Source organism: Cinclus cinclus, chromosome 6, assembly GCF_963662255.1.
Source record: "Cinclus cinclus chromosome 6, bCinCin1.1, whole genome shotgun sequence".
Taxonomy (NCBI): Eukaryota; Metazoa; Chordata; class Aves; order Passeriformes; family Cinclidae; genus Cinclus; species Cinclus cinclus.
This window is the reverse complement of record NC_085051.1, coordinates 15,538,219-15,556,271: the sequence shown is the minus strand read 5'-3', so window position 1 is coordinate 15,556,271 and position 18,053 is coordinate 15,538,219. Positions and strand designations below refer to the sequence as shown.

Here is an 18,053-nt window from a genome sequence, read left to right as displayed (position 1 = left end):
AAAGCTTCAGGCCAACCAACTTCAGTCTTCTTTCTTAATACTTTACCCTGTCCCAAGTCAGAAATTCAAGAAGTCTGCAGAGAATTTAAATAGGCTTTAAAAAACTGAGCCTGACTTCAAATCAGTGTTAGGTTTACCAAGAAATGGGCATTTTGTGAAGGATATTATAAATCTGTGGCTGTCTCCAACTGCGTTTTCGTTCTTGTTAAATTCATTCTGAATAGACAGCGTTGACCTTTCAGCTCTGATAATATCAGTGTCCGTGTACATTGGGAGGTCTGTGCAGACATTACAGTCCTGATAATGAAATGTTCTGCACATGAACAAAAAGGCAAGTGTTGCAAATAGGAAATTAGCACCACCTTTCCTCTGCCCTGTTGCTTTAATATTTTTGTTAACACTAAAGGAATATGTAGAACACCTTCCTGAGATGAAAAGGGGAGCAAACTTCTAATGAAATTACTAAGGATTTGATAGAAAATATAGCAGCTTTGTAAGGACAATAGATATTTCTAATTAATAATTGCTTTTCCTTTCTGATTCTATATCAAAATAACTCTGTTTCAGAATGAGGATTAACCTTGTACAGCTTAGTTTTAAAAAAAGATTTTATTTTTCTTGAATCACAGAATAACTGAACCATGCACCAGTTAGTTCCTTTTTCATAAAGCCACGCAGTTTTGGCAACTAAAAGGTTTTAGCCTTTGTCCCAGAGCATTCTTCTGGGGTGGCCCTGCATGTCCCCTGGCAGGAAGAAGGAAGGTGAGTGCTGACTGAACAGTGACATTCACTGTGACTGTCAGCAAGTGTGGGACTGGAGAATGAGCCACAGCTTTGGAAACCTACTGAGGTTTTGGCTGATCGTGTTGAGAAAAATGAACAATATGTAGTCAAAGGTACAAAAGTCTTAATTGCAACAGTTCAGAGCATTTATTAATTTATAACTACTTTCCAACCAAATGGGAATGTCAGTTGAATTACATGAAGTATTTCATCATGCTTGTTTTCCAATTTAAGTGAAATTCCAGTTCACATTTCTGATGGACTGATGAAGAGATCATGTTTCCTCCAAGCGACTGGTTGTAGGTTAAGTATCTTAACAACTGCAGGAAGCAAGAAAAACTAAGGATTTCTAGTAATTTAATTCTGCCAGGTTTTCTTTTTTAATGTGGGTGCTCAATCCATTGTATTTTGTTGCCAGTTTTTTTTCATCCTTGTTTCTTACGCTTTGAATAGTGCTTGAATCCACAACAAGTTGTTTTTCAGAGCCTGCATAAAGCAGTCCTAGTTTATACCTGCAAATAATGTAGATTTGTATGAATCTATTTCCCCTATTACAACAAGGATGGTCTTCTGTTGTTGAATTGTTACATCCTTCATCCTTCTGGGTTCCTAAGGATTATAACAAAGTTGTAGATTCCTTGGTGGCTTCAGGACCTAATTCTGTGAGTTTAAGTCCATGAGAAGTATCACATAACATGTGCTGTATTCAAGGTGATCTCAATGTTCTGTTCATATTGCAAAAGAAAATTACTGGTAGCCAGTGAAAGCTATTGGCAGTTTTTCTTCAGAAGGGTGCAGGCTAAGAAGTTGTCCAGTATCAGAAATAATAACTTTTAGCTTGATTTAAAAAGCATTATGTGTATATTTCTTTGTAAGGTAACATGCTGCTGGTTATGAGAATCAGTCAAACAGTGTTTGGCAAGTTCCTTCAGATGGCAGCTGTTATATTAATGGCTATGGTGATAAAGAGGCTCAAAGCCTGATGAATGCTCAGGAGAGGAAAATAGCTTCGTTGCCAAAAGGGCAAAAGGCCTGCCGACCCTGTTGCTAATGCACTTACTCAACAAGCTTTCCCCCAAAGTCAGGCAAAACTAAACATCTGAAAATGAGGGATTGCAATTGCAGGAGAGCTTAGCTCACACAGCTACACTGCAGCAGAAGGGCTCTCTGGAGTTCCCCAGCAGTCCCTGAGAACCCTTTCGACGCTGCCGTCAGAGACTCACTGTGCTCAGCAGTGCCTCTCCAAAGAGTGTGTCCTGCTGGCTGTGGGGATGGACACACCAGGCAGGTGAGGTTCTGTGCCCTGGCAGCACACTCAAGTGAGATCGTTTCCAGCCACACTCCTGAGAAAAATGAAGTATTCGCAGAAGTGAGGGCGATAACGCACTGAGCACCTATCTGACGTCTAAGCGTGCTCCATGTGCCCAGAGGCTGCAGACAGCCCCTCTGTAACCAAAATTCAGAGATGTCACAAGTGGCTGAACAAACAAATATCTCCAGTTAATGGTTAAGCTCTCAATTTACTAAAGCATTTGTAACCAGTTTGCCAAAGAGATCAAACAACCGTGAATCATAACCTTGGCTACTAATTAAATCCTTTATTCCCTTCTCTCATCGCAGAAGCATTTAGTCTTGGGGAATCAGGACAGCCTGTTGTGCAGAATTGCATTTTATACCATAAGCATAAACAAGCTTACTACTGGAGGCTTCCTACTGGAGCTGGAAATGTGAAGGATTAAAATGAGAATATTAACTTTCCCTCCTGGCATATTAGTTCTTGTTAGAACTGCAAAATGATTGATGGTGAATAGCTGCATTGGAAAATAATTTTGGTCGTGTAGCTTTGTTGTTTTACTGAATGGCAAATATCATTTTTATTATCTCCCTGCCTTGCTTATAGATGGGACTTGTCCTCTAGGTGGAGAATGAGGGATTTGGTGTGCTCTACTGGTGACTGGCTGTCCCAAAGAAAAATGTTTTACTCAGAAATAATGGACTGTGAAGAACACCCCAGAGGAAATGAGGCGTAAACCAAAACACTACAAGCAGTTTTATGGCAATTCAAATATATTTCTGTTTGTCAAAATATATTTTAATGTGCTTTTATGTATAGGATGTATAGCTGCATGATATCATACCTTTGATATTTACTAGAAAATTAAACAGTGTTTACCTTTTTGGCTCCCATCTCTGTGAAGCAGAAGTTAAAAGCCCAAACACTTTATTTCCTTTGGGTTTGAAGGAAGTCATCCAAGTCCTTAGCAGCAGAATGATGCAGCACAGGCTCACAGAACAGGGGTACCCTGAACTAGCATTAGGCTAACTCTGTCCATTGGGAACTGATCCAAACACACAGCCACAACAGCCAGGAGTAGCAAATTTCCATTTTTGTAACTCGAGCTGTGATGTTGCAGTCAAATCTGTGGGAGCAGGGGCCTGGAGTCAAAGACACCTGAGGAAGGTGTTAAGAGAGAAAAGGCTTCCTATGCAGATCCAACTGCAGGTTTGATGGATAATTATTGAGGTACAGAAGATTTATATAAATACACTTAGGGGCAGCCATCTGTAGACCTGCAGTGAAAAGCTGTATGTTATTAGCTTGAAAAGCAATTCATTTTATGCTATTTCTGGAAAAAGTAATCTTTTCTGTCATTGCTAAATCTGAACAGTTTCTATAACAGAAAGAATCCACCTGAGAGGCAATAGCTAGAAGTAGGAAATTATGGCATTTTTTTTGGTTCTGCTTTTGGCTTTGCAAATGCTGTTTTCTTACTAAAATGTGTGAATTTTCAGAAGGGGAACACTCCAGCTACACTTCTTCAGAGGATAGAAATTCACCATTTGCACATGCAGAACTTTTATTTGCTGGGGGAGATCTATCCTGAGGAAACACCAGAATACTCACTAAAATTCTAGGTTATATTTAGCTGAAGAGGCTTAGGTGATACCATGCTATAACATACTAAAGGCCCAAACTTGCACAAAGTTTTAAAGAACTTAAGTATTATTTCTCCATCTTTGATTAGTGAATATGAATGCTCTCATGTGCATCTTGGTAAGAGTAATACAGTTAGCAATCTGAATAATTAGCTTAATGTTTGGTATTATATTTTAATGTTAAGAAGGAAAATGCATCATTTTTGCAAGCCTTGAAAAATTTGAAATAACTGTTTTAAGGTTTTAAGGCACTGTTTGAAAGATAATGTGAGATTCTATGAAAATCTGTCATTTCAAAGCACAATGAGCAAATTATTTTCTTTTTATTCTGTTATCAGATCATATGCATAGGCACAAAGAGGGGCATATATTTTTTAAAGACCTGTAAGATTATTTTTAAATTAAGTTACAATTCAGTCTGGGGACAAATATGCAGGTAGATGTTACATCCAGCAACCACAAGATGATTTGGATTGTTTAGCAGTCAACAAATCAAAAATCTTTTCAAAAAGTACTATTTGAGGAAAAAAAATCATGTGAGTGAAGAAACATGTCGTACAGAAATTGTGAGATGAACAAAAAACCCAAGCAAACCAAAAAAATCCTGAAAACTGGAGTGACTGTATAAAAGCTCTTCCTGGGTGGGTATGCATGAGCTTGTGAGCTTGGGGTTTTTTGTTTTGTTTTTTTTGTTTGTTTGTTTGTTTTGTTTTTGTTTGTTTGTTTGGTTTTTTTGTTTGGTTTTTTTTGGAATGAAACTTGGAGGGATGCATGGAGGTTTGCTTAGACACAGAAGGAGGTTATGTGGAAACCTTTTAGCTGTGAAATGGGTACAAACCTAGGGTGGGTCAGATGAAACCCTGGATTTTCAGAGCCTTCTTGAAAAGTGAGGAAGGTCAGCAGGATGGTGTGTTTGTGCTTCCAGGCTGGATCACAACTGCTTGCACTGCACACTGATGTGCTGGTGAAGGATTTTGTGCAGCCTGCTGTATTTATTGTCTGGATGGAGATGCCCTTTCCCCCTCTCACCCTCCTCGTTTTTCCCACAGGCTGCGGGAACACCACCGTGCTGCCATCAAGGTGATTCGTAGGATGCAGTATTTTGTGGCAAAAAAAAAGTTCCAGGTGAGTTGTGAATAGAAAGCTCCTTTTCTAAATAAACCCTTTTATTCTCCTGATTCATTGTCTCTTTTAGAAACTTAAGAGAGACTAACACAATTCATTTCAGTAATGGTGATCTACACCCACTATTCTCTCCCTCCTTCAATAGGGTGGTTGTTTTGCAGCAGGTTAGTCAGCTATGGATGCACTGGAAAAAGGCTAGACTCCTGAAATTCAGTCTGAATTAAAATGTTATTTTCTGCTAATGGACTTGACCCTTGGCCCTCTGTTATCGCTGTCTCTTTCTGGCAGTGCAAACATTCTCGTATGTCTCCATTAATTCTGAGCTCTGCGCTGCTTTCATGCCGAGTCAGTAGGATTAGAGATTAAAATACTGCCTCAGCCTTGTTTCTGTCCCTTACTCAATGATAATGAAGGCCTGATAAGAAACCAAGGTGGAAATTTGTTAGTGTATTGGAAGGTTTCTCCTTTCTTCTCCTTTCTCCCCTCTGCACAGGAGTAGGAGACCTTCCCAGTTAGTGAGATACTGATTTTCTTTCCTCCTCTGACCCTCACTGATACATTTCCCATGTGCCACTCTACTTGCTGTGGCCTTGTGATGCCATAAGCATTTAACAGGAGCTAATTAACCTTGTTTCCTAGTCTGAATAAAAAATTCTGACAGCAAACTTTCTAAAAATCAATTTCATTAATCCAGTAAAGACACATGTCAAGAGCCTTCAGCTTGATTTAAACCAAGTGAATGTGTATATAGGTAATAAATATATAACCTTACTTAAAATTAATTAATAAGGGATAATCTCCAGAGAACAGGCTTCACAACTGAAAATGCAGAGGATGAGAGGGGCTTAACTGCCTACATCCATTTTCATGCATGACCTAGCTATTACTGCTTCAAATAAACCAGAAAGCTGTCCCACCAAAAAGGGAGTGTCTTTTCTTCTTCGAATTTGAAAGCTGCAAAATTTAAGATCAAAGAGATGATGATGATGATGATGACGACGACTAGCAGTCCAATATATCTGTAAGGCAAAGTTTGCTGCTACTACAAACCCATAATTCTGATCTCCTTGTAAAATTCAGAAGCATTGCCTTAATTCTTCAGCAAATTTCTACTTCGACTATTTTCATTTTTACTAAAATTCTTGAGCTAATTTATGGCTAAGGCTGCCTGAGCTTGTCAGAAAATTGCTTTAGTTATGTATAATGTATTCAGACTGTCACTGTTTAGGCTGAAATGTCCTATATCCAGAGTTTTTTTGAAGAGAGTGCTTTCCAAAAGTCTGTGCTAGCACTTATCACCTTTTATTATCATTATTAGACTAAAATTAAGAAAGGCACAGTGTCCCAACTACTCAAAGATAATATTTACAGTCATTTTGTTGAGAAGTTTCTTAGCACTTGCTGGTCAGCACTTGAAACTTGGCAAGGGATGTGGCCCATTCCAGTGATGTGTCTGCTGCTGTTGTGTGAATAATTGCCTAAATGTGGCCAGTTCCATTAAAATCTAATTTATTTTCATTCTAAAACTTGATTGTGATCCTTTGCTGTGTAGTAATTACTGAATCATTGCTCTCACAAATTTAGATCGTAAAATATTTGCCATGGCATTAACTAAACTGCTTAGTAACAAGAAATCCCCACGTTGTAGATCTACCTCCCAAGTGGTATTTGTCAGAAACAGATTTTGAAAATGCCTGAACACTGTGTGCAACATTATCCACCTGGCAAATAAACGAAACTCCCCTGCGGCAGATGATTTGATAGAAGCTGAAAAAGCATTTGACTGAATAGAATGGGGCTATTCAGTTCCTACCTAAAACTTGTTTGTGCTCAGTATCTCGGTTGCTAATCTGGCTTCTCAGTTGTACTCTCACTTTCGCATCTGCAAAAGGCCCAGTCCTGGCCATCTACAAAATCCCTTGACAGGGTTGTCTCTCATCTCTCTTTTGCAGTCTTCCTTCTTCCTGAATGATCAATATTAGCTGCTGCTCAGGAACTAAAATGTCATTTGGCTGGGTGGATCTTAGGTCTCTACTCCTGTGTATAAGTGATATGCTGCTGTTTCTTCAGAAGCAGAATCTCCAATAGGAAAGTAGGGGAATAATTCTCCATAATTTCAGAATATAAGGTTAGGATCAAGCTTAAAAATTTGGAGAGCACCGAAGGTGCTTTGGTGTAGCAGCAAAGTTTTCCAAATCGCCAAGTAACTTAATGCATAAAGTCACCTTGAAATTCAGGCTACAAGGTGCTTTTGAAAATCTCTCCTGTAATTAAGTGATAACTGCTGTCATTAGTCTTTCATCAAAAGTATGTTGTAAATCTGTTCTACGCACATAAAATAATCATAAGAAATTAAATTGTTCTAATATGTGCCAAGTAATGACTGTACTGTTCCTAATAAGTAGACTAATGTAATGTCTGAAAATAAGGTAAAGCAGAAGATGAATTTTAAAAATGTATCTTTCAGCATTTAAGAGGTCTGTGCAGCTGGTTTTTAGTAGGTGTTTTCTTTCTAAGCTTTACATTTATGTAAAATATATGTTCCAAAAAAAGGAAAACTCAGCTGTTTGCTTCCTGAAACTGTTGAAAAAAACCCACAACAAACCAACAACCCAACTTCATCTGAAGTCCATTGGGCTATTCGTGCTTTAAATTAGCTGGAGCACTAAGGAAGTCCAGGAGTTTAAAGGAGTATTTTTTAGAGATGCCTCTCAACCTTTTGAGTAGGGCAGCATAGGAAGAAGGAGAGGAAGAGGAAAATTTTGCAAAATAGGTCCCAGCATGAGCCCAGCATGGTTCTTAAACTATACCAGCTGTTTGCAGGACACACCTGTAGGACTAAATCTGACTAGATATATTTTCTAAAGGGCTCAGTTAATAACAGGGCGTGATGGCATCAGAAGGACAAAAGCCAGTTAGAAAGCAAAGCCTTCCTGTTTAAAATGAAATAAATAAATAAAATAAATAAAGAAAAGCTAAACAGGGATACAAAAAATTTCAAAGGACATGAAAAGCAAGTCTTTGTGAAGTATCATTTCCTCTTTAAAAAGAAGGAGAGAAATTCAGGCTGTATTTTAAACTCCAGGTTTAAATATAGTCCTTATGAGGATGCCCATGTATAACCCATGAACCCAGCATAATATTATAAAGAATTAATACCTGTTTTATGGGTGTGTTTATGTTCTTGTAAAGTCTGTAGGACTGTTTCAAATTCCGTACAAATAATCCCATTCAAGACAAGTCCTGTGCATCAGTGAAGGTGAATGACTTATGGTCAAGGAAGGATTTTGTAGATTATAGGGAAAGCAGACTTAGAAATGAATGCTTTTTGAGGCTTTGTTCACTCTACCTACCAAAAATGAATTTTATGTATTAGTTGTAAAGCAGATGTTTTTGAGACAACCTAATACTAAAACGGAATTTCAGGAAAAAAAATTGCCATACTCAGTTATCCCATTAGCTTGATTTATGTGTAAATAACTTTTGTTTTTTGATTATGAAATTTCCAGAAGTCTTAAAACTCATGTACATGGATACAGCTGTGATATCCATCACTGATACAGAGACCAGGAACTTGTTCTGATTTCCCATGTTCATTTTGAAAACTTTAAAAATTTTATTTCCATGAAAATTCTTCCAATTGAGTAAATTAATTTCCTTCTAAAATAGCTTTTAAACTTGTGGTATGATTTTTACCGTGTCAAATATTCTATGCATAACATAAATTAAAAATACAGGTTGCAGTTCTACCGATGACATAACTGTTGCCTGATTTGTTAAAATTTCCCTGGAAAATCTTACATTTATAGTCTTGTAGTTCATCATATTATGTGATTCATATGAATTGTGTGTGTAATCTTTTCTAATCCCCTCAGTGGGCTGTACTAAACTATGTATTTCAGTGTCCTGTGCTTCACAGGGTGTTTCAGATATTTTACTTGATGTTACTCGGTTGCATTTCCCAGAAATTCCCCTTTCCTGGATTCCCATTTCCCAGATCTACCTCCCTGCCCATGCAGTTACTAGGAAACAATAAGAGCCACAGCCAGTGGTGCACATTTAATACTTGGCATTTTGTACCTTTTGAAAACTTCATTTATGATGAGGGAAATTCTAACGTATTTAAGAAGAGTTTGGCCATGAGTTTTGCTTAATTAGCAGAGGACCAAAAGTAAGGAAGAGAAAAGAAAGCAGTTAAGGAAAGCTATGGGACTCGCTTCTACTTTTGTCTATTCCATACTACTTTGTTGCCTGCTGGAGGTTTTTTATATAGTCAGCATCAAGAGTATTTTCTCATAGAAGATCAGCTTTCAATATGAAGCAGTTACAGAAAAATCAGTACTGATTTAAATACCCGGTTGCACTCAAAAGCTTAGCCTCATTCATAAAATATATTTACTCCAGGTTTTCAATTCTTGTTTCAAAGAGAGAAAAACAGCCCTGTAAATGAAAAACAGGCAGGGAAATAGCTGCACTACTGTCAGACTCCTGTGTCAGAGTATGAGGATGGCAGGAGAAAGCTCTGCACCTTTATTCTTACTGAACACCTCTTCTGAGACTGCAGTTTTCAAACTTGCAGGTTTTTCTTTTGCTTATTTATAGAACAAAAATAATCAGAGAATTTTTAATTTTTTTAATATTGTCATGTTTGCAGTACTAGTCTATGGAAAGATTTATGGGCTTGGGCCATCACAGAATCATATTTCTTTCTTTGTGGATGTTAGTTATGATTTATGTGTGTAAGCAGCTGGGATGCTTGGGAATTCTTCTGTGCTCCTTGGTTAGATGGAAGCAATTCCCAGTCCTGATTAGCCTTCCACAAGAGAGTATCTCACCCAAGGCTTGCAGTTGACTTGGGGAATCTGGGAGACTGAAATATAGTTTGTTTGATGAAGTGGTGTTATTAAAGGAATCATTCCTGAAATGTGGGAGCTACTTCCCAGACAGGTGCAGGGGACTGCATGAAGGTGCCAGTCTCCACAGCCTATTTTTTGTACGGTATCCCACTTTCCTTTGGCTTAGAAAAATTTCGGTTTATGGAATGGACTTGAGGAAATCCTGAAGTTTGTGAAATAAGATAGAGCAGTTCAGAGATATCTGTTTTTGAAGCCCAGGTGACAAAATACTTCTGAGACTTCAAAAGGGATCCAAATTCTCATATCTTGGAAGCTACAGCGGAAAACTCTTTTCCTTGTTCTCAAAAGATGCAAGAAAGGAGAAGTTGTAACTCAGTATTACCAAGGTTTTTACAAAACCTTGAAAATTATCTGTGGAGTTTCTATAAACAGCATAACGAATGAGTCAGAAATCATAGAATAGTTTGGGTTGGGAGGGACATTTAAAGGTCATCTAGTGCAAACCCCCAGCCATGAGCAAGGACATCTTCACCCAGTGAGGTTGCTCAGGGCCCCTCCCAAATTGACCTTGAATGCTTCCAGGGACAGGGCATCCACAGTTTCTCTGGGCAGCCCATTCAAGTGTCTCACCACCCTCACACTGAAGAATTTCTTCCTAATACCTAATCTAAACCTGCCCTCCTCCAGCTTGAAGCCATTTCCCCCTTGTCCTATCACTACAGGCCCTTGTAAAAATCTGTCCCCATCTATTTTAAAAGCCCCCTTCAAATACTGAAAGGCTCCAATGAGGTGTCCCTGAAGCCTTCTCTTTTCCATGTTGAACAACACAACTCTCTCACCCTGTCTACAGCAGAGGTGCTCCAACCCTCTGATTATCTTTGTGGCCTCCTTTGGACTTGTTCTATCAGGTCCATGTCTTTCCTGTGCTGGGAACACCAGTTCTGGCACTGATTGGACTCTAGATCCTAGATGTAGGATTAAGATACCTTTAATTTGCTGCTACCCTTCAACATACTCGTTCACTTGCTTTCTGGTTAGTCTTGGTGTTTTATAGGTTGATAGTATTGCCTCTATACTGCACAGAAGTTGTTTTATTAATAGTAGGTCAGATGAAGTCTTTCCCACGTATGAGGTGCAAATTACAGACATGGGGCATTTCTTACACCTGTGTTTCCCAGCAGTTTTGAAAGCTCAGCCAGTCTTTCTGGACGAGGAAATCAGTCATGTGCCTTCCTCTAGCACTGTGTTTTAACTTCCCACAAGTAAGACCTGAACAGTGAGCCCCAGCTGCTGACTGGGAACAGGGGTTTGTGCATGTGCAAGACCTCTTTATCTTTCAGTGGCCAAGGAGTATGAACCTTATTTCCAGAAGGAACCAGAGTGTGCACAGACTTCTGAACAAATTGGCAGATTTTTTTTTTTTGGCTCCAAGCTCTTTTGAGCTCCAGTTCGGTGGATTATCTCTTGAAAGGCATACAGACCTGCAGCAACAAAAAGGTGGATGAAATGAGAACTGTCAGAATTATTCCACCAACAGTGCGTGATCATGGCAACAATCAAAATAACTCATATGTTTTACACAGTGAGAAAAGAACTTACTGTTTACTCTTCAAAAACATCTACGTTGCCACAGACTATTCCTCCATCCTTGTGACTGAAGGGCATGTTTTTTGTCTCTTATTTTACAGCAAGCCAGAAAACCCTATGATGTCCGAGATGTTATTGAGCAGTATTCTCAGGGCCACCTCAACCTGATGGTGCGAATCAAGGAGCTACAGAGGAGGTATGTCAGTGAAGCCCAGGTTTGGTACCTTGTAGGCAGCAGCAGAAGGATGTTTGCAAATTAGGCAGTGATTGGGGCCCCTGGGTAAAAATCTGACAGGGTTAAGGTGCCGTATTGGCAGGACTGTGCAAAATTAAGGAACAGAAAATGGCATTTGAGTAAAGTTTTCTATACACACAGGGAGGAAAAGGCAAAAAGCTTAAAAATCTGATGATTGGGACTTATATGTATTACCACAGTCCCTGCTAGTTGTGACTATAAACTGTAATCCCTACATGCAAGGGGCTGTTCTGCACCTGGAGAGTGCAATACTGTCACCTGCTCTGGTAGAATTGCACATAAGAGCCAACTAAGACATGACAGATGCAATAAGAAAGCTGCAGAAGAACAAGGAAAAGACAAATCAATGCTGAGCACATGAAAAAGTAATGGGCATGGTAAAACTTCAGAGTGTTTAAAGAAGCGATGGAGCAATCTAAGTCAAATCCCATTTTGCTACTATATTTTCATTCAAGCTACTCTTAGCATAAAGCAAGTGCTTCACTCACAGGACGAACCAGAATTATTTGAATTTGACTTTGCTTGTTTGTGAAGAGGCCTCCCTGCTCCAGCTAGAGGGATTAAGATGCTGGTTCAGACTGATAAAAAACAAAAAGGTTTCTTTTTGTTTTATAGGTTGGACCAGTCCATAGGAAAGCCATCTCTCTTTATCTCTGTCTCAGGTATGTAAATACAAAAGATGTGTCTAAAATTAACCTGATGAACATATAATTAATGGAAAATACTTGCTAAAATACTTTTCATTTTATTGCCAAATTTTTAAACTGTGCCAACGGGTTGTGCTCTGAAGATTAAGCATTGGCAATAATATTTAGTCATCAACACTTTTAAATTAGCTTTGTTCTTATTTAGATTACTAAAGCAGCTACTTTCACTGAAGTCTTCAAAATGTTTTCTCTAGTCTTTCTGAGACTCACCATATATTCAATAAATTGGCATGCTAAGATTACAGATTTTCTGTGAAATTTGTAATATTCACACAGACCTTTGGTAGCTTTGAAAAGACTCTGGAAGAGGAACACAAAGACTATGTTTGTTTGTGACAAATCTGGCTAATGAAAACTCTCTTTTTGTGTCATTTGAAAACTCATCTTTCTATATAGCATATAGTGAGGGGAAAAAAAGATAAAATGTTGCCAAATGTGTTAGCTGCCAAGTCCTTTGCATAGTGGCAGATTGTTTTTACATGGCAATTAAAATATTAACTAAATTTGGAATATTTTTTTGCTCTCTGTGGTTACGGCATAAAACTAAGATTAAAAATGCCTTAAACTGGGGGCTATTAAAAGCCCTGGCATGGGCCAGTGCTATAAAAAGAAACAGAAAACTACTTTTGAGGAATGGATCTATCAGTTTGGTAAGGGTGTTCAGTTACACAGTGTTGGTGGGCTAGTTAAACACACCCTGTTGTGGTTTGCTGCTATTTTGTTTTACCACCGTGTATTAATTTGAAAATGTTTCTTGTTCCACAGAGAAAAGCAAAGATCGAGGAAATAACACGATTGGTGCCAGGCTGAACAGAGTGGAGGACAAGGTAAGCCTCAGTTGAACTGGCAGTGAAAGAGGACATGGTTTGTGATCGAAGAACTGGCAGTAAATGAGAACATGGTTTGTGATCGAACAGTGCTTGTTTCATAGGATGTCAGGGAAAATTCAACTTAAAATAGAGTTGAATGCCTGGCTTTTCCAGGTGATGGAGTCTAATTTTTGTCACAGATTGCATTTTTGGTTCTCGTAGTTTTAAAAGAATAAGAAAAAAAACCCCAAAAAACAGAATTTAATTGATTTCAGTCTCTTTTGGGACTGGCTTGGATTTTTTTGTGTTTAATTGTGTATATTACATATGTCTCAATGCTTTACTTCCTTCCTCCACAATAGATAAAAGGCTCTGTTCCTTTAATGACTCAGTATATTATGATCCCTAAGATTTGCCTTTGATCTTTGCTGTGTTGTTTACATAAGTCCACCTACAATTCCTTAGAGAGGGAAATAGCAAACCTTGTTCCGTCCTGGTTTTCATTCCTTATGATGAGTGGAGTTTCTCCTTCTAAGTGACATGAGTCCAAAAAAATCAGACTTGTTCTATAATCACAAATTAACAATTAAGTGCTTTGTAAGCTTTTATTTCAATGCTGGCTGTGCTTGAGAAAATAGATGACAGGTAGAGGTTGTGTCGTTGTTAAAAAATGCAGGTTTGCCTATGCTGGTATTTAAGAAAGAAAGGAAGAGTTAAGAAGAATACTTTGAACCTTTTACTGATCTCTTAGAGTGATTTGGTGAGAGAGTGAAAGCATTTCTTTACTTCAGAGTTATTTCACTCATCTACCTGCCCTGTTCATCAGTTATTAAGACTGAAACTTTTTCCTGAGAAAAAGAACTTTGAGTGTTTATTCCACTGGTGGAAATACGTGGTAAGCTCATGAAGGTTTGTTCTGAAGAAATATCGAGCAAATATTCTGCTAACTAAAAGAGGTGTGAGTAGCACATCCCAAGGACTACAAACCAGCACCCTGATCTGCATTGATTCACTTGTGACATGCCCATTCCTTACGCATTTCTCGTGAATTACTTTAATAAACTTGAATGATAGTACTCAGGACTGCATTTCACTCTCCTGGAAGTAATGGTGTTTTAAAAGAAGCAGGTTTCTTTTGGTATACTGGGGGGCACACAGGAGGAGTGAAGTACAAGGAGGAAGGTAGAGTGCATTTAGCACAGAAAAGAATCACTGCTCAGTGCTCCCTCACATCTGTGGTTAATATGTGCTCTTACACATGGAAGCCCTTTCCAGAAAGTTTGGATTACATTTATTTATTTTCTCTCCATAATGTCAACTAAAAGTGTGGAACACTAAGAAATGTCTTGTGACTTGTGACAAAGAGCAATGACTTTTCAGTGTGGAGGAATAATTCTCAAATGGCAGCTAAAGCAGCTTCTCAGTACTATTTGTAAAATCTCCAGTGAGACTGGGAAAGTCTTGATGTTGTATTGGCTCAGAGATAAGCTGTTTGGGGGTTATTAATTACTCTTTTTTTACATCCTTACAAATAAGTACACCGTGAATTTATAGTGACTGGGTTTTTAAGTCTTGTAATGGGACTGTAAAACACTCCCTGTATAATTTTAGTATAGCTAGGTTAAATTTTAGCCTTGCTTTAAGTAACAGACCCTTCTTTCTTTGCAGTTGCATGAGGTCATCTGTGGTTTCAGAGTTGTTTGCTATCTGCCCTATACAGCTAGTCCTATCTCTAGGAATTTTATCTGAAAGTAGCTGAAAGGCTAAAAATAGAGATTTTCAGTTGGACTCAGCAAACAGTGGTTAACATAAAAACACATTGGCAATGCTAGAATCACATTTTTGCTGCAGCTGTAGATGGTGGCCAAAGCTAATTTTTTTGGTGTTTTTGCTCTCAAAGACTGGCCCTCTCTTTCCAATAAAGTACATGGTGCTTGGTATGCTTTCAACATACAGTTTAAATCCTTCCCCAGCTGAACACTATATTAAGGAGATCAGGTGGTTTTTAAGGTGACAAAATATTTTAAGCAGTTTCATCCCATTTGGCTTGTGAATTAGTTTTCAGTCTTGGACTTCAGGAGGAGATACTTTCAGTGCTGCAGGCTAGTGTCAGTGTCTAAACACCTCTTGCACCCTTGAAAAATCTGTAAGTCAGAGCAGGGCTGTGTACTGCCAGCAGTACAGAGGGGAGGGCACCTAAAAGGGACATTTTAAAATAAAAAGCTTAAACAGCAGTGTATTGAGAGGATTTAAGATCCTTTGTGGCAAACCCCTGAATTTTCAAGTATCGACATCAGCAAAATATTGTGTTTTCTTCTGTAAATTTAGGAGTATGCTCATTTAAGGGAGAGGAAGTCCTGTAGTCTGTTCATCTTGTGCACCAAGAAAAACTTTGACCTTGTGATATATGCAGTTTATGATCCTGAACCTAAGGATTGTTTCCTAATGTTCAAAAGCCAAAGGGATGAATCACACTTGCAAGAAGCTTCCTGCAGTTTCCTTCCCACTGAATGCTGTAATTTTGGCAAGACGCTGAAAAGGTGGCTTTGTGAACATGACTGGAGACTGCACAGCCTGATAGGCCTTCGCAGAAAGAAATCCAGCATGTAATCCTGGCGTATTTTGACTTTGCCACTGTTCTCTGTTGCTTACGAAGCCGAGGGTGGCAAACGCCGTGCTCTCCCAAAGGTGTCTTGCAGTGCTGGGGGCAGGGGGCTGCCCACAGCCCCATCAGATGTGGTCCAGTGGGAATCTAAGAGCAGGAGTGCAGCACCCAGGCAGGGCTCACATCGCACACCCTGCCAAGTGCCAGTGGGCCAAGAGCGTGCGTGCAGATACCTCAGGGAATGTTGTTGAGCGGGATTACAGCAGCAAATCAATTTATTTGCGGTGACCAGCCTTCTCTTTTCATCCTCGAAACATCTGTGAGTGACTATTCAGCCTACCCTCAAGGAACCTGGCCACAGCTGGCTTGCTACCAAGCTCAAAATCAAAAACAGTTTTTCCAGATGGGCCCAGCTGTGTGTGCACAGTGTCCTTCCTCCTCACACAGCGCTCTTCATCCTCACACCGCAAGCGCTGCCTGCCAGGGCCTTAATGCTGGGTGTGCCCAGCAGCTCCAGCCAGGAGCAAGCCCACAGCACACTTGGGGAATTCTGTGTCTTGCAGCTCCTATTTTCCTTTCACTGCACTAATTTTAGCTTGACTATAAATGACTGCAATGCTAGCTTTTTAATTTTCACATTAATCTGTTCTTTTTCAGCCTTTTGCCAACCATTAATTTAGCTATAACAGGCGCAGTTTGCACTTCTCAGGTAATCAGCCAGGCTTGCTGCTTTGGCTGCCCTAAGGAAATTCAGTCTTAAATATGGGCACTGCACAAAATCATCCAGAATACGCAGTGAAGGCTAAAAGTGGCCAGTTCCTTGACTCTCCCTGCTGTCCCTACAAACCAGACCGCCCCAGATGTCTGTAGGTCCTGCCTGTGGACCTCCCAGAGTAGAATAACACAACACAGATTTAAAAAAAAAAAGTTTTAAACCATTCTGAACAGTAGACGTTATACTCTCTTTCTGTTAAGTTGTTTTAAAAATAGAAGTTCATCTTCTGCAATTATTTGAGCACTTTGAATTTTGCCTTTCAAGAATGTTTCTAGCAATCCAGAGCAGTTTTCTGGGCATCCCTTCTTATACAATCAGAATTGTTCCTGTACCTGCCAGTTAGTATAGTATTAATATCAGGATTGCCAAGGTCATAATTAAAATCTTACAACAGGCTTTTTCAGTTACATTAAACATTAGGGGTTATGTTATCTGTGGCAAAATTTTGAATTGTAGAGATTTAAATGGAGATTTCTATTTGTAGAGGAGATGTGTGGTAGTGAGACATGTGGCACCTTTTAATGTGAATCAAACAGTTCTGCAAGACAATATTAATTCCAAGCTTATACACATTTTGTATGCTTCTGACTGGGAAGGTGAGCCCTTATATTCTAACCAGTACTAAACCAAAGAGCAACATAGACATCACTGCATTTTTTCAGATTTACTTGGAAAGCAGATAGCACGCCTTTTAAAATCTATTAAAAACAGGTCTATCACATGAAAACATCTACCCTGAAATAGGTGCTGCTGTGCTTGTTGAGTTGACTAGCAGAAAACTGAAACCAAAGCTGGGAGGCAGTGTACTTCTCACAGGCCTTTTGAGTTCTAGTTATGCTGATTTGGTTTCCTGTCTTCCATGTCTGTGATTGCTAAACATACAGAGGTCAGTAAAATTGTAAGGATATTATAAATATTTTTTGCAGTGAGTGCTGACAGTGTAACTTTTTAAAGAGAAATAAGTACAAAGGCTTATTCAAGGTGGTTTTCCAAAATGATGAAGACTATTGAATCTTACGTTTATGTACATGGTATGACATTCTCTTCCAGCTAAAAAATTTTCTGTAATTGTTTCACTGGAATATTCCATACATGTGTTCAAAACCAGCTTGACTGGGATCATGTTGAAGACAGCTCCAAGGAACAGAATGACCACTGACAAGTCCAGTTTCTTACCTGATTCTTGTTCTTTTCCAGTCTTGCTTTGCAATCAACTAACAGTTCCCCATTGCAAAAGGTTTCATATCAGATTTGTTTATCTTTTTTGGCTTGCTTAGAAATGTGTGAATTTGAGTTATACATTGCAGAGAAATCTTACTGTAATGTGAATAAATCTGGTATTTTAGTGTATCACAAGGCAAATTGTAATAACGCCATTTCTAATAATGAACTCTCAGCCCATTCAATGCAGAAAAGTTCAGGATCTGTTGTAGAGACCATTAAAGGTCTTTTCTTTGACCTGGAGAGCCAGTGCTTTAGTTTTCCCTCATCACTGTAGGCAGAAGCATTATGCTTTATTAAAGTTGTATGTCTTTGAGAAGACTTCTTTTGGTTGTTGTGACATAGTTTTGCTCAGCACCATTGATATGTTACTTTTATGACAGCATTTCTGT

The 18,053-nt window shown here is 38.9% G+C and overlaps 1 protein-coding gene across 1 annotated transcript in view; it reads left to right on the top strand.

The window, feature by feature from the left end:
- Positions 1 to 18,053, top strand: part of KCNQ1 (potassium voltage-gated channel subfamily Q member 1) — a 327,765-nt gene that overhangs the window by 214,855 nt on the left and 94,857 nt on the right. The window contains exons 14-17 of the mRNA XM_062494734.1: positions 4,770 to 4,845; positions 11,390 to 11,484; positions 12,160 to 12,206; positions 13,017 to 13,078. Coding sequence (XP_062350718.1) covers positions 4,770 to 4,845; positions 11,390 to 11,484; positions 12,160 to 12,206; positions 13,017 to 13,078 — 280 coding nt within the window. The remainder of the gene's footprint in view (positions 1 to 4,769; positions 4,846 to 11,389; positions 11,485 to 12,159; positions 12,207 to 13,016; positions 13,079 to 18,053) is intronic.